Source organism: Mustela lutreola, chromosome 1, assembly GCF_030435805.1.
Source record: "Mustela lutreola isolate mMusLut2 chromosome 1, mMusLut2.pri, whole genome shotgun sequence".
In the NCBI taxonomy this organism is placed as follows: Eukaryota; Metazoa; Chordata; class Mammalia; order Carnivora; family Mustelidae; genus Mustela; species Mustela lutreola.
In genome coordinates, this window is record NC_081290.1 from 91,696,082 (window position 1) to 91,713,132 (window position 17,051).

Below are 17,051 nucleotides of genomic sequence, written 5' to 3' on the forward strand. Positions count from 1 at the left end.
ATATATACATATAGTGTATGTGTATATATATATGTGTGTGTATATATATATATATAATATATATATATATGTAATATACATATAATGCCCATGCTATTGGGAAATAAAAAGAAAATTGGGTTTCTCAACAGAATACTACAGAAAAATTAGGTGATTGAATAGATAAACTCTGTGGCTTTCTTCAGCTTTAACTGTCCACTGTTCCATGTCAGGCTAATTCATCATCATGTGTGAAAACTTACCACCATTAAGGGTCAGTTAAAAATTTCCTGGATCATGAATTTCACTTAGTTATAAGCAGAGAATCTTCCAGAATGTAGTCGTATAAAACCAGTCTTGTTATTATTCACCTTTGGATATACCGTAAATCAAGCAATGCTCCCAACTATTCATGTATTAAGGCAATCATTTTAAAAAAATTGGTGACCTCTTATTACATTCAAGAGATTGATCTAGACACAGTGGGGAACACGAAAATGAGACACACATAGATCATTCCAGCAAGAATGTCTCCTTATATTAAAAAAAAGATGAAAACTCAAATAATCAAGTGATGAGGTAGGTGTTAGGTAACATATGAGACTTACAGATAGAGAACAACTGGAACTGAGTAAATACTAACTCTATCCTGGATAGGTCATAAATAATATAACATAAATTATGTTTTTAATAGCTGAATGTATTCTATTATGGGGAAACATAATTTGCTTTACCAGTACCCCATTTCCCCCTTTTTGGTCAATTAAGTTAATTCATTTATGAATTTTTTTTTTCTTAGTGGAAGTCATAAATAAGCAGCACTAGCAGAGAAGTACTTTATAGTCTATAGAAGACACATTCAGACAAAGGAGAAGAATTTGAACGTTCGTATTAAAGCATGATGGCAAGATCTGGATTAGTAATTCTAGTGTTTATGGACCCTAGAGTTGCTAAGACTCAGAAGAACACTTTAGGTCCCAGGGGCCCTGATTGTTCAGTTGTCTGCAGGCAACACACCCATTGCTTGAGGTAACCTGAGTGAGTCCCTCATCCTTACACCTGAGGAACTCAATGAGAGCAAGTCTTTATAGTGAAGAGAAATTACATATGTGAAACACAGTATATAACAGTATGTCATTTAGCCCCAGCCAAGTAGGTCCTACTTAGGTTTTTGATTTGAGAACTATCTTACTAGCATGCAGACTTCCTTTCCTTTTAGATTCATTGTCTTTTTTTCATATCAGGTTATTAGAAGAGCTAGTTTCTCTTTCTCAATATATGTTAAATGAAAATTAGGTATAGGACATCATGTTTAAACATGGGAATGGTTTTGGAGATGAAAGACACATTTTCTACCACAAGAAGCAAGCAGACTAATAGTAAACCCACAGTTACAGTGGTACTGTGGAGAGAGTCTGCAGAGCATGCTATGGGAACAGAAGGCTGGCCAGAGTAGAGTAGAGGCCGGCTTAGCTTTTTAAAAGCTAAAGTAGTTACCTCTACTTTAAACTCCAGTTCAAGTTACAGTTCTCTGGTCCCTAAGAAAAAAATTTATTATTCTCATTGTTTTTTAAATCCTACTGCAGATCTGAGTTCATTTTCAATTCTGATACCTTGATCTTAGGTCCATGATTTCTATAGCAGTTTTTAGTAATCCATGATTACCAACATTATTTTTCCATTTTCTTCCTTCGTAGTATTTCCCAAATCTGCCTGATCTTAAGAATCAACTGAAGCTCATGATAAGTATTCAGGTACCCCAAAATATTCCCTGAAGATTCTGATGCATTAAAGTTTGGATTTTTTTAAAAAAATCAAGTGTCTCAGGTAATACTCATTATTAGGCATGTTCAGGAATTATTTTTCTACTATCTAAAGTTGTTATTATTATCATTTATTTAATTTTTAATAATGGGTTTTCTGTTACCCTTACAATTTTTTGCAGGATTAATAAATAATTAGGAAAGAAACAAAATTTCCCATTAGGAAAAATAGTTGCTTCCTTTTAGATGACTTTATAGATAAGCACACATAACCCCTACTCATATAAGTTATAGTTTTAAAAATATTTTTCAGTGTGGGTTAATTTCTGTATTTACAGCTATGTTGTGTGAATTTTGTTTGACTTTCATTGTAATCCACTCAAATATGGCTTTTTGTTCCAAATAGGCTTTTGTTCCATTTGAATTCCAAGCAAATGTGGTAGGAGCATGAAATCTCATGACTCTTTTGGATTAATAAGTGAGGCAAGCACTGACTTTATTATCAAGTATGTTTAAGGGAGGCCAAGCATCCCACAGATATCCATTGTTAATGACTCAATACCTAGCATCTGTTTATTAAATAAGAGCAGAAGCAAAGACTCGGAACAATTTGTAATTAGAAATAAGGACACTGGAGCAGGAAGGTGGTATCTTTTTTCAGAGCTATACAAGATAATATGGCTTCCACAAGAACAATCATGTCTAATCTAGAACTATCCCATTTGTCACACCAGTTAGGTATTTTTCTATCTTCTTAAGATAGGTGGAACAGGAAAATCATGTTAAAATATACAGTATACTCTTACTAGCTCCTTTTCTATGACAATATCTGTCATAGATTTATAGTATTCTATTTGTTGAGGGCAGTGTAGTCACTGTCGATGAATATTTTTTGTCATCTTCATAAGTTTCAGTTCTTAATATCCTTCTCCATAGTATCTTATAGGTATGTAAAGTAAGTAGACTTTTTAAAAGGGTATAGGAAGGTACTTGTAGCACCATGAATTGATCAGGAATATTCGTGTCTGAGTATAGTGTATGCTTGGTAGAAATTTTGTCTATAGCTAACAGCAACTCCAGGATAATTCCAGTGTCTCTCTCCTCTGGTATATCCATAAAGTCATTCTTGTTACCCTCCTGAATCAATCAAAAAAGAGTTCAGAATCTGCTACTTAGCAAATGGGCTCCAAAATCTGATTCAATACACTGACAGAGAGCTCCCATTTCTTAGTGGTGTAGAGTCAAATTAGCAAAGACCATGAAATTAATAAATAAGAACAGAATGCTATTTATTAGTTTAAGATGGGAAATTGTAAATTATGGAGGGGCTGAAATATTTGAATATGTACAATTGGAAGGGATCTTCTTTTGGTAGGCAGGTTACACAAGAAATATTCACCAACTGAAAGATCTATAATAAAATTGCACTGCAAATTACTGTTCTAGTGAGTTCAAGTTCTTGTGATTGACATATTCTTTTCCTATAGGAAAGTGAACTATAATCAAGAAGTCACTAGGGGCGCCCAGGTGACTCAGTGGGTTAAGCCTCTGCCTTTGGTTCAGGTCAAGATCTCAGGGTCCTGGGATCAAGCCCTGTATCAGGCTCTCTGCTCAGTGGGGAACCTGCTTCCCCCTCTCTCTCTGCCTGCTGCTCTGCCTTCTTGTACTCTCTCTCTCTCTCTCTCTGTCAAATAAATAAATAAATAAATAATAAAATCTTAAAAAAAAAATAGTTGTCACTGTGTGAGTTTAGAAACAGACACACACACAAAAGAAAAAAATTCTTAATTTCTTTGTGGTCCTTGGATCAGATAGCCTGATGGGCCCACCTCCCAACTGTACCTAAACTTCAAAGTCAATATATTAACCAAAATCTCTGTATCCAGTGCATATAAGAAGAGGTGTCTAGGCCTGTGATATTGGAAATATCATTTGGAGAAGGCTGAGGTTTTCTCTCTCTTAGATATTGCTAATATTTGTTTTTATCTATATTAAATTTATTTGGTGAGGACTTTTTTCTTTAACAATAAAAAATACTTTGGTAACAGAACATTTCAGGCTTGAGTGTTATTCTGTCTTCACTGTGATCTATTCTGGTTTAACTCTGAGAGGTGCAACTCTGTTGCAGCTACCTCTCACCCAGATACTGGCAAAACTTACTGTAGCACCTTGATACTATGTTGACACGTGGGCAGAAAACTTAAAATACGCTACTTAAATTCCTTAAAGTTTGTATTTTACTTAAAGTTTATATTTTAAACTTAAACTTATATTTTAAACTTAAAGTTATATTTTACTTAAAATTTATTTTTTCTTTTTTTTAAAAAGATTTTATTTATTTATTGGACAGAGAAAGAGGGATCACAAGTAGGCAGAGAGAGAGGGAGAAGCAGGCTCCCTGCCAAGTAGAGAGCCCGATGTGGGGCTCAATCCCAGGACCCTGAGATCATGACCTGAGCTAAAGGCAGAGGCTTTAACCCACTGAGCCCCCAGGCACCCCTGTTTATTTTCATTTCATCTCCAGCGTATTTGAATATATTTGAGACATAGGTATGTTTCAAATACACCTATGCCTTTTTGCATGTTGGAAAACTCATTCAGCATTCTCAGAAAATGGCACTTCTAATCAAGGACTAGGGTATTACTTAAGCTTATAATGGCTATCATTCAAATCCACTATAATTAAATTTCATATCTTTCCTGCAGCTAATACGTACTATGGTTCCATCAAGGTTTTCTCATTCTTATTCTGACCTGGAAAAGAGTGCCATCTGACAAATCAGTAGCATGCCTCACTGCACCTGGACCTCTCTTAATTTTAACACAGATTTACCCAAACATGTAATTTTGGGATGGATAATTAATGTGAAACAGGTCACTCCTCCTCAGTCTGCTCTGCAAGGCAAACATCACTAACTAATGATAGTGGTCTTCTCTTGGGTGAGAGACTTGAGCTAAGTTTTAGAAGTGGGCTTCTCAACCAGAAATCTCCAGGTGACACTAGTTGCTTCCAAAAATTGGAGTTGGCATATCAGATGAAATTAATTTGGATTCCATCCCTATCTTATGGTGTCTGACAAGGATCTTTCAATTTTGAATTCCAGCATTTATCCGAAAGTAATTGTCTACTGAAAGTTTTCTGAATCAGGAAAGCACAAGTTCTCTGGAAATTTTTTTTCCCTCCCCTTTATTCCCTGTGGATTTTCTCATCAAGAAAAACAAAACTGCCAATATTATCTATAAAGGCCTGAAAAGCAGCTAGGTTTGCTAAACATTTAAAACATTTGCCCAGCTAATTATCTCAAATTAGTATCCATGATTCATACAAGATTTACTGTAAGATTTTTAAAAAATAATTTGGGGGGTGCCTGGGTTGCTCAGTTGTCAAGCATCTGCATTTGGCTCAGGTCATGATCCCAGAGTCCTGGGATCAAGCTTCTTATTAGGCTCCCTTCTCAGCGGGTAGTCTGCTTCTCCATCCCCTTCTGTCCCACCCGCCCCCACCCCCGCTTGTGCACTCTCTCTCTGTGTCAAATAAAATAAAATAAAATAAAATAAAATAAAATAAAATAAAATAAAATAAAATAAAATAATTATTAAAAAAGAAAAGAATTTGGTTTTGAAACCGTGAAAAACACTTCTTATAAATCTCTTGTATATGAATGACCTAATATTGAATTTCTTCCGTGTTAAATGAAACTAATTTCCTCTAGGAAGTTCAGAAATTATAATACCACTAGGAATTTCTTAAGCACCAAAGCAACAATTGGGTAAAAGAATAAAAGAGGGGTCACCTGGGTGGCTCAGTCAGTTAAGTGCCTGACTCTTGATTTTAGCTCAGGTCATGATGTTAGGGTTGTGAGATCAAGCCTCAAGCCAGGCTCTTTACTGGATGGTGGAGTCTGCTTAAGATTCTCTCTTTCTGGGCTCCTGGGTGGCTCAGTTGGTTAAGCAACTGCCTTCAGCTCAGGTCGCAATCCTGGAGTCCCGGGATCGAGTCCCACATTGGGCTCCCTGCTCGGCAGAGAGTCTGCTTCTCCCGCTGACCTTTCTCCACTAATGTTCTCTCTCCCTCTCTCTCTCTCTCTCTCTCAAATAAATAAATAAAATCTTTAAAAAAAAAAAAAAAAGATTCTCTCTTTCCTTTTGCCCTCACTCCCACCCTGGCCTCCAGGCCTGGCTCATGCTCTCTCTCTCCCTTTCTCTCTTTAAGAAAAAAAAGAAAGAATCAAATAGACATTATCTGTTCGTAGTCATATTGCTCTATGATGAAAGGAAATATAAAATGTAAGAACTGTATACTTTACAGATTAAAGGGTCTTAAAATAATTAGTGAAAATTTTAACTTATTAAAAATGTTTTAACTTAGTCTTTAGTTCATAATCAAGTATTTGTTTAACTCTTTTACCTGTGTATTACTGGCTGAATTGACCAAAAAAAAAAAAAAAAAGAGAGAGAGAGAGGAAGAGGAGGAGGAGAAAGTCATAAGAGATGATTCCAAAGATGCTTCCATTTGTGAAGAATAGATATGTTAGAAAAATCAGATTACTTCTGATGTATAAATCAGAATTGCTTACATTTTGGGGGTATGAAGATGGATAAACTTGCAAAAGGGGAAATGGCATACTGCCTGAAATCATCTTGAGTTTTGAATACACATGATGATTTTTCCCAAAGATGTGTCGCCCTTATGTCTAATCTCATTTTCTAGAAGCTAAGAAATAAATATAGTCATTAAATACAAGAAGATGATGAAAAATACCTGTAATTTTATTTGCAAGACCTGTAAAATTAGGATCCAGAATGGGGCTTCTCAAAATTTATTCTCTTTATTTCTATCTTCTTCAACTTTTATGCTAACAGGCTTTTTTCATATTTGGAAAATTAGACTTTTTCATCTTTAATATTGCTAATGCCAGAGGCAAACCCATACAACTGATAAATAAACCTAATTTTATTTTTTTATGTTAGTGATATTCAGAAGGGAAATAAAACCCCTTCTTTTCCTTATACACCTTACTTCAGTTAGTTCGTCTTTTTCTACACATATTTATCACACTAGCCTCCGGCAGATATATGCGCAAATGGTTATTGTAGAGCTGGCACACAAGTATTAAGAAGTGAAGGAAGAAGAGCAGCAGCCAATTAAATAGGCTGCTCTGCCGGGCCTGAGAACTAACAAGACAAGCTCTCACATAAATGTATCCAAAATGACCATATTTACTCACCTAATTCCTCTTTCACTTTGCTTATACCTTTACTTTAAATAGGAAGGGGAAAAACAGAATCACAGTGTTAATGGTCATTTAAATGAGAAAACTGGTCCACAGTGGGAATAGGAGAATTTTGCAGGTAAAAAATCTTGTTCTTTGGAAAAATGTCTATTCATGTCTTCTACCCATTTTTAATTGGGTTATTCATTTTTTGGGTGTTGAGTTTTATAAGTTCTTTATATAAAGAAGACAGACAGATGGCTAATGGACATATGAAGAGATGCTCATCATCACTAATCATCAGGGAAATACAAAACAAAACTACATGAAATATCACCTTATACCTGCCAGAATGGCTGTAATCAACAAAAGAAGAACCAACAGGTGTTGGTGAGGATGTGGAGAAAGGAGAACCCTCTTGCACTGGATGCAAAATGGTGCAGCCAGTCACTCTGGAAAACAGTATGGAGATTCCTTAAAAAGTTAAAAATAGAACTAACCTATGATCCAGTAATTATACTACTAGGTATTTACCCAAAGAATTTAAAAATACTAATTCAAAGGGATACATGCACCACAATGTTTATCAATGTTTATAGCAGCATTATCTACAATAGCCAAATTATGGAAAGAGCCCAAATGTCCATTGATGTATGAATGGATAAAGAAGAGGTGGTGTGTATATATACTGAGTAAGATATATATATATAATATATAATATATAATATATAATACATATGTATATATATACATATATATGACTATTACTCAGTTATAAAAAAGAAGGAAGTCTTGCCATTTACAACGATGTGGCTGGAGTTACAGAGTATTATATGAAGTTAAATAAGTCAGAGAAAGACAAATACCATATGATTTCACTCGTGGAATTTAGGAAACAAAACAAAGCAAAGGGAAAAAGACAAACCAAGAAACAGACTCTTAACTATATAGAACAAACCGATGGTTAGCAGGGTGGGGGGCATCATGTGATGAGCATCAGGTGTTGTAGGGAAGTGCTGAATCACTATGTAGTACATCTGAATAACATTATGCTCTTTGTTAACTGAATTTAAATAAAAACTTTTAAAAAGACCTTGTTCTCCATAAAAGAAAGAAATCTTTGAATTCTGAACACTTTTTAATGCAAAGGAGGTCCTAGAACACTCTCCTGGCTTTCCATAAGTTCCTCATGTCACTGCTACTTGTAGAATGAGTTTGCCTCCTTCTCTAGATTTGGTTCCAAATTGAATTTTTTTCTGTTTTGGAGCTAGAACTTCATATCAAGTTGGCTGAAGCTACCCAAAATCTGGCCTTTTTGTCAGGGTAATTTTCAGCCACCTGATCATTTTTCACCTTTTAAATTTTTTTTTTTAATTTTTTTTATTTTGAGATTAACTCAAAGTACTTACTGGATTGAGAACCACAGTGAAGAAAAGTTCACCTCCTTGGATACTCTTGTCTAGCTCTTTAGGACCTCCTGGATATTCCTTGTAGAAAATTGTGTGAGTGAAAAGCCCACAGGTTTGTCTTGGAAGAACCTGAAGGAAGAAAAAACAAGTAAGGAAAAAGTCCCTTCGACCAATTAATTTGTTGAAACTTGGGTTTTTTCTCATGGAAGTTGTTGATGCATAAGCTGGTGTCATTTTATTCAACTCTTAACTAAGACCCAGAAAATCCTTCACACTCTAGGAAAGCAAGAATGACATCAGCACAGAAAGAATACTGAAGAAAGTTGAAGAAATATTTTAAAACTAAGATAGACTTTGAATTATTTTAGCCGCTTATTTTAAATCTCCAAGTCAATACTGCTGCTATGAAGCCTAGTATGTTCCAGCATCTTAAGAAATAAAAAAGAAGTGAAAATGAGACTTTAAAAATATTGGAATTGTCTACCCTGTAATCTAGTAGGCAAAAATTTTAAGGATAATACTTTCTGCCAAATTCTACACATGCACTAGAAAATGAAGTCAATCATTAACAATCTGATTCTTAAGAAATGGCGGTATTACGCTGAGCGAAATAAGTGAATCAAAGACAATCATCATATGGTTTCACCTGTACGTGGAATATAAGAAACAGGGCAGAAGGCCATAGGAGAAGGGAGGGAAAACATGGGAAGTCATCAGAGAGGTAGAAAAACCATGAAAGACTCGTAGCTATAGGGAACAAGCTGAGGGTTGCTGGAGGGGAGGCAAGTGGGGGGATGGGGGAATGGGGTGATGGGCATTAAGGATGGCACGTGATATGATGAGCACTGGGTGTCATGTGCTATCGATAAATTATTGAACTCTACATCTGAGACTAATGATGTACTATATGTTGGCTAATTTAATTTAAATTAAAAAAAAAGAAATGATATTTTAAATTAAAACAAATATTTGAGACACAAAGCATAGCATCTTTTCTAGTCTGGAAGAACAACTGCCCCAGATTTTAAGTCTGAAGGCTGCCAGTTCCAAAAGTTAAAAAGAGATTATGCTTTTGACTATTAACTTTTATAAGCCGCCATAAACAAAATGATAAAACATCACTTAGGAGAAAGCTTTGTTTTCCTCCTTTGTATATGAAAACCATTATTTGTTTCAATTATACACATTCATGATAAGGATTTTTTTTTTCAATTTCTCAAAGCTTTTCTGGTAAAATAACAGTGCAATTATAAAAGAAAGTGTGAATTAATGCTGTGCAGGATGGTACAATCTTTAGCTATATCTTATATAATGATTTTGTAATGACCTGTGTTTCTCACTATATACTTGAAGGAATAGTCAATTAATGAATATACTTTGGAGAGATACCGGCTTACAGAATCTTAAACATGCAAGTTTTCTGCTTATTGTACTCAGTAAATTGATCTTCATTTTTTGGTCTTTATTCTTAAAGCACATTTGGCTCCGTAAGTGCTTTCAAAATACTACCTATGTAGGACTTTTCATGCTTTGCAACCCTCTACAAATATACTAGTTCTTTTTCTTTAGTTTCTATATTATAATAAATTTCAATCTTGTCCTTGAAAATTTTCTTACAAAAAACACAATTCTTAGCTCAATCAGTATATCATACATTGCTGTGTAAATTGGAACTTCATATATCCCATTTATTTTTGTAAACTGGTCAAATATCCTTGAGAGCTGTTCTATCTTGATGAAATAGTTAAATGAACTTCAATTTATTGCCGAGTATTAACTCTGGTGATATTTATGTTTAAAAGTACCACATTCTTACAATGTTATGCACAAAATCAATGGCAAACAAGAACCCAGTGCAAAGATATCCTAGCTGAATTAAATATATTCCCTAAAAATTCATGAAAATATCATTCTCCAGGAAATCAAAGCTTTATATAGCATTTGTTCATTTTTAAAAACAAGTACATATTCTTAAACTCTATGTAAGTCCATGTGGGAGAACACAAAGATACATTCTTTCTACTCCTGAAGAATTTAAGGTATACTGGAATAAAGAGAAATACTCCAAAGCTAAATAAATACCCACAGGTGATTAAAAGGTAGGCTAATTTTACGTTTTAAAAGTGCATGATTTTGAATCACTTTCGGGATTCAGCTTGAGTATCTTGCCTGAAAAACTCTGGAAACATAAAGAGCTATCTTTGGGACTTGATTGTCTCGCTGATTCTATGCAAAATGGAGAGAGAAAAGAAATTGGGATTTTGTCTATTTCTCAAATTATTTGAGTTTGAACACAGAGAAGAGGACGTGCAAAGGCTTTACCCTTGACCTCTGGGAAGGATCGCACCTGCCGAGAGGGTAAGAGCTAACGTGAGCCCTCAGATGATCAGCAGGCCACCACAGGAGGGTGAGGAGATACTCAGAATGTGACAGGGTCATATTCCATTGTCTAACTCCTGAGCTCAATGCTACAGGACACTGAACATATTCCTTCAAATAGCTTTCTTGTGTTAGAGAAGGAATGAGAGAGGGTTTGTTGATTGTTTGTTTTTTGTTTATTTTTAGGTGTTTTGCTAGGGACTGTCCTCTAGAACTGATTCTAGGAGTGTGACATTATCAAATTCAGCTTGGAGACATTGAGGAGACTATGGAAACCTTCCTGACAGTAAGTGGGAGATGGTTAAGAAAGCCTTAACCAACAAGAATCTTGACCAGTTGGACCTGAAGCCAATATCCTGTACTTAAGGCCTAAACCTAGAGCAGCTGTCAACAAATGCTTTTAGGAGTTACCAGTTAAGACAATCTAGGAGGCTTCCAGCAGGGTTAATAGGAACCTTTATCAGTGGGCATCTCCATTAGAAACAGAAAGTGGACAATCAGGATCTGTAGTCTAATTGTTTAGAGGGCTCTGGCTTTCTCCAGAGAGTCACATTTAGCAACCAGGGGTTAGGGTAGAGAATCCTGGTTTTTTCTTAATTTCTTACTGAATGAAGATCGAATTTGTCCAGCAGACAGTGCACTAAGACTGGAAACTCAGAGACTCTGGTTAGGGCACAAATGCCTTGAAATGTCATAGGCTTTTATATTTTTGTGGAGTTATAAAAGGATCTGTTATGGGAATTCACAGGAGAGCAGGCTTGAGCTGCTCAGCTGTTGTACACCAAGATGCTTTACAATAAATTATAGGACATGGAGTTGATATTGAGGAATAAAGGGAATAAGAGTAGGTAGAGAGTGGTCAGAAAATCTTTTGAGGAAGAAAAAATAACAAAGATATGGACACAGCAATACTGTTTTAAAATTTTTTGGCTGGAGTGAGTCTGTATTAGCTACAGGAAAATAGAAAGTAGAAAGGTAGATTTAGACTAAATTCTTTTCAGGTACCTGAAGAGCAAGTTAAAGGGTGTGGAGATAATTGGATGTATCAAGGTTAGGAAGGCCAAAATGACAGCAGTGTTCTAAAAAGAATTAAAAAAAAAAAAAAAAAAAAAAAAGACTGGCTGTATCTGTGGAACAGGCTATAGTGTGGGGTAAATGGAAGCTATAAACAAAGTAGGAGCCAGCAGCACATTTTACACATGAAACCAAGGCAGTGAATTAAGTTGTGGGAAACTAAGGGGAATAAAAATGCATTGTAAAGGAATTATTGTTGGAGTGCAGAGGCTGGAAGTTGGAGGGCTGTGGCCAGCATCATGTCCGAGTTGCAGAACTGAATCAGGAATAGCAGGATCAATAACAGCTGGCTTGAAGGGAAGTAATGCGTTCAATTTAAGGCCTTTGGGATTTGATTTATGAATATTAAAAAAAAGTTTCCCTCATCTCATAAAACAAAATATGGGTGTGATTTTTTTTTTTCTTCTTTTCATTCTCTTCCTACGAGAGCATACTGGCTCTTGTGGTCTTACTTGCATCTCTATTTGGATGACTCCAAGCCATGTTCTCTTTCTTTTGCTGCACAATCAATGGCCTGCTGAGCATTTCCCGCTTGAAAATTCTCATCCAAGAGCCCACAAAACAAATATAGAGGGTTTCCATGGATTGCTACACAATTGGAGCCATAGGAACAATTCCATCAAAACAGAGCCTTTATTACCTGTAAGGTTTGTGCATTTACAGTACAGTTAAAATATGTTTTTGGGAGAAACAAAAAATGAACATATCCCATGGGACACAGCCAAGCAAATTTTCTGGCAGTATTGGCAGAAACAGAAACAAAAGAGGACAATGTTTAATAAAATCCTTAGAGACTTAGATTCACTGTTCTACCAACACTGCATATGATTTAAAAATGGCAGGAAGTACAGATACTCTTCAATTATAACCCAGGTCTCCTAAACGCTCTCTGGTCAACAGGCTGGCAGTTGAGGCATAGTGAGTTTATCTTCAGTAAAGAAGGGCAGACTGGGATGAAATAGAGCCATTATGTCCCCACCTAGGATTTACAGCAGTTTTTATTGAGGGAAAAGTCAAAATGGGAGATGATACAACTTAAATGTCATCATCCATTCTGTAATTTTTGCAGACATTGGAAAACTGTCTGAAAAGAAGTCAGTTACTCCTAATTCTAGAGTAGAGATCTGGTCAGACATAGTCTGACAGGGTGTAACAGTGCTTCATCGCACAGTGTTTTTCTCTGTAGTATTCCTTCCCAGGATGAGTCTAAATCAGGGAGCCCCTTCCTAATGTCAAAACTCTTTGGGTGTTCTAGTATGGAAAAAAAAGTTGGATTTAGTTCCTTTGGGAGGCCTCACAAAGTATTAAGTAATAACATATCTTGACAATAGGCATGTGTCACCATTGTAAAACAAAACAAAACAAAAAACAAAAACATTGGGGAAGCTTTGGAGAGAATTTGACAGTGGATGAAAATGATTTAATTAACATCGTCTGTTGCATTTGTACTCTATATTATGATCTGTTGGTAATTACGCAGGGCTTCATGTGTGGCTTCTTGTTGTAAGTAGTCGAGTTTTTCTTTGTTTGCTTGGTCTGACATGATAAAGAGAAGAACAGTTTGACTTGTAAAAGAGCAGCACGTTAACATAGGGAGAGTTGGTTTTCGTTTTACATAGTAAACAACTTAAAAAAATTTTTTTAAAAGATTTTATTTATTTATTTAACAGACAGAGATCACAAGTAGGCAGAGAGGCAGGCAAAGGGAGAGGGGAAGCAGGCTCCCTGCTGAGCAGAGAGCCCACTGCAGGGCTTGATCCCAAGACCCTGAGGTCATGACCTGAGCTGAAGGCAGAGACTCAACCCACTGAGCCACCCAGGTGCCCCTATTTTATGTACTAAATAACTTTTTGAAGAGATGATGGCTTCCATAAATTACCAGCAAGATATGTTGTTTCCTTAGTATTTTCACATCAGTTTCTGGTTAATAGTATCAGTTAAAAAAAAAAAAAAAGAAAGAAAGCAAGAAAGCATTTTGTATTCAAAGAATTATGCAGAAGTGACTTTAATTAAAACATCCTCTGCTTAGATGCTTAGATATGAGAAATATACTTCCTGCAGTAGGAAGCTTTTCCTAGTTAAGAGCTCAACATTTTGCTCTTCTCTTTTGTTCTTTCTTCAAATGAAGAATGTAAATCTTAAAAAATTAGTTCTACCCTATGCATACCAGAGAGGCTCACCATGATGTTTTTGTGGATGAAGCCCCTCCGGTGTCTGGCTGGTTTCAGATGCGGATATTCTTCTGTGCTGGTGATTCTAATATTCCAAACCTTCTTCCAAGCCTCGTAAAGCTGAACATGTACAGGGTAGACGCCCGAATGGTGAGGGGCCACTGCGTAGCCCATGTCGGTAGGAATGCCGTGCTCCTGAGACCAAGCAAATATTGATTAGAATGTGGGAAGATTTACCTTGATCCTATTTTTACCCCCCAGATTTTTCAAATGTGCTACAAATGCATTTGTTTAAATGCATCATTACCTAATTGCATTGTAAAATTAAGGTGACAAATATTACAACCTCTAGGCGTTATGAAGCCTGGTAACCTTTCCACTCATCTTGATGTTAATACATTTGTTTTTAAGAGGGGGCAGAACAGGATGATGATTTTAATGAATAACTTGAAAGAGTCTGCACTTAGTGCATCTTGTCATAGTCGCCCGTCCTTCTTTCTGTTCTCACAATTTCAATAAATTAAATGATAAGCACTTGCAACAAACAACACTCAGCACTCCCCACAAAAATAAGACCACCGTTTATTAGAGGGATAGAACATTAGATTTCATTAGAAATCTAATGCTAAGGGGATTTTATTTTGCCTATTTCCCAGGTTCTACCAAATTTGCCACATTTCTGCTAGTCCTTCGGCATGTGGGCCGGTAATAGATTATGTTCCCTGCCTTGGAAGAAGCAGGCACCTGCAATGAAGAAATGTATTAAATCTTATAGAGCAATTTTCTTTGAAGTTGAAGTCCTGGTTATAGTAAAAGTAGAAGGTACTGAAAGAGCCAAATAATCTGGAAATTTTGTTGGTGTAAAGTCAAGATTTTGTATAGAAAATGAGTCCAGTTATAAAGAATAGTTTTAAAATTGCACGTACAACACATGTGGATACCACTTGGCCCTGACTGGGTCAGAAAATTCCAAAAATAAATTTATGTGTTATCTGGATATATTGGAGGATGTTTGGGGAAAATTTGTATAATTGTCATTGTTCTTCTTCATTTGAGTTGGTCCCTTAATCTTGATACATATAGGCATCTTGTCACACAGGGAAATTGCATAGGCGTAAAAGATGAAACACATCTTTTATAAAAAGAATACCCATGGCTTCAGCAGTAGACGTGTATTTTTTTCTCCTGAAAAATAGTTTATTTTTCTATCTGTATTTTCAATTGCTTTATAGTCTTCAAAAGTTCCACCTAAATAGGCCTCCTTTGAATTAGTCATGGCTTTTCTTCATGCCAAAGGACAATTTCACATACAGAGAACCATAGTTATCAGGCTTCTAAATGTATTGAGTTATAGAAATACGCTCCAAATGGATACGGGAAAAGAAGCTAGCTTTGTTCAGCTAATTTGTAAGGCTAACTTTTTTTTTTTTTCAACTTAGATAATGACAGGAGGTGAAGGAAGTATATGAAGTCCCTGAAAGAAAGAAAATGGGTTGCCAGTGGTTTCTTGTTCCGTAAGTATCTGTCCGACTCCCTCACACAGTGTAAAAGGCCTTCAACATTTGGTCCCTAGCCCGTCTACACAGCATTATCTCCTACCAGCATTCATCCTCCCCACCCACAATTTCTGATGATTCCCTTTAAGTCTTTGCTGTACACTGTATACACTGTCCCCCTCAACTGAATGTCCTTTGCCCCTTATCTTGTAAATTCTATTCATCATTTAAGAGTGAGTTCAGTCAGATAGAAGTACTGGAATTGCTGAAAAGAGAAGCTGCCACATTTGTACCGTGAGAAAAGAGAATGAGTACTATTAGTGTTGAGTGGCCCATGTCTCTGTTTCTGAAGGATGACAGAGAAAGTTTTGTGTTTTTCATTGTATTTGCATCTTTGTGGAGCTGGCCATATTTAATGGAATTACTATTATATCATTTAGAATTTTGCTAAAAACTGAGCTGAAATATCTCGCTGCAGTTCTTTTACTGGTTTTTAGAAACTCAAACTAAAGCAAATTTTTTCAACTAAAAATAATTCGCCAGTGCATACTTTGTGTTAGACTAGGTCAGTGAAGTATTCATCTAATTTGGTTTAAAAATAGGGGTGCAGTGATCATGGACCAAATGAAAGAAAATGAATTTCAGTCATTGAAATTTAAAGAAAAAAAATTAACAATTACTGATTAACAGTTTCTTAAAAAGCAAGGATGAAATTCACAATGATAGGAACTGTACTTTAAATTCAAATATCTCTAAATTTGTAAGAAATTATGCTGATAGAAAGCTCAAGGTAGTTTTCAATGCCCCTAAGTAGTAGGTTCTGTGTTCAGGAACCCCATATAAGAAAAGGATGACCTTGCACAGCAGGGACACTTCCTTCACCTTGCACAGCAGGGACACTTCCTTCCTTTTGGAATATTCCCAAATATTTGGGGACCAATGTATGCGCAATTTTGTTTTTATTTCCAGCTTTTAACACTGAAGAAATACTGAGGCTTCTTAGTCTCATCTTTTTGTGCTGGTGCCGTGTGTCATGATGGTAGAAAACTCCATTTCTGGAGTCAGATCTATCTGGCCATTTCACTCTCCCATTTTCTACCTGTGTGGCCTTTGGCAAATGATTTATGACCTTATCTAAGCCTCATGTCCTGTTCTCAAATGCTAATCATGGGGTAATTATCTTGAAGGAGTTCAGAGTAAATTAAATAATATTACACAGGGGGAGCATTTAGTGCATGATACACATTCAATGTATGCTGTTTATTGTTGTCATTACTGCCCTGCCTCCATTTTTTTTTTTAATAAGCTGTGGTCCTACTACTCAACTCTAATATGGAAATTATGAAGCCACCAGGCCATCTTTTTTTTTTTTTTTTTTTTTTTTTTTAATCAGTAAAAGAGCTATTACACCCTCTTTTCTGCTTTCACTGTAGGTTTTGGGATTCTCTCATGTGAGGATTCTGTGACTTCTATCTTAGTGTCCTGTCCCTGCTTCTCTTCTGATCTGTCCATATAGTCACAACCAGCACCATGTGGCTCCAGGCTATAAATTGCTGGAGAGCTAGTT

The 17,051-nt window shown here is 35.9% G+C and overlaps 1 protein-coding gene across 3 annotated transcripts in view; it reads right to left on the reverse strand.

Moving 5' to 3' along the window:
- The window catches only part of LOC131828746 (bifunctional heparan sulfate N-deacetylase/N-sulfotransferase 3), a 183,133-nt gene that overhangs the window by 79,476 nt on the left and 86,606 nt on the right, over positions 1-17,051 (reverse strand). For all 3 annotated transcript variants that reach the window (XM_059169713.1, XM_059169720.1, XM_059169730.1), the window contains exons 5-6: positions 13,998-14,183; positions 8,365-8,493 (exon numbers count right to left, since the gene is read on the reverse strand). In XM_059169713.1, coding sequence (XP_059025696.1) covers positions 8,365-8,493; positions 13,998-14,183 — 315 coding nt within the window. The remainder of the gene's footprint in view (positions 1-8,364; positions 8,494-13,997; positions 14,184-17,051) is intronic.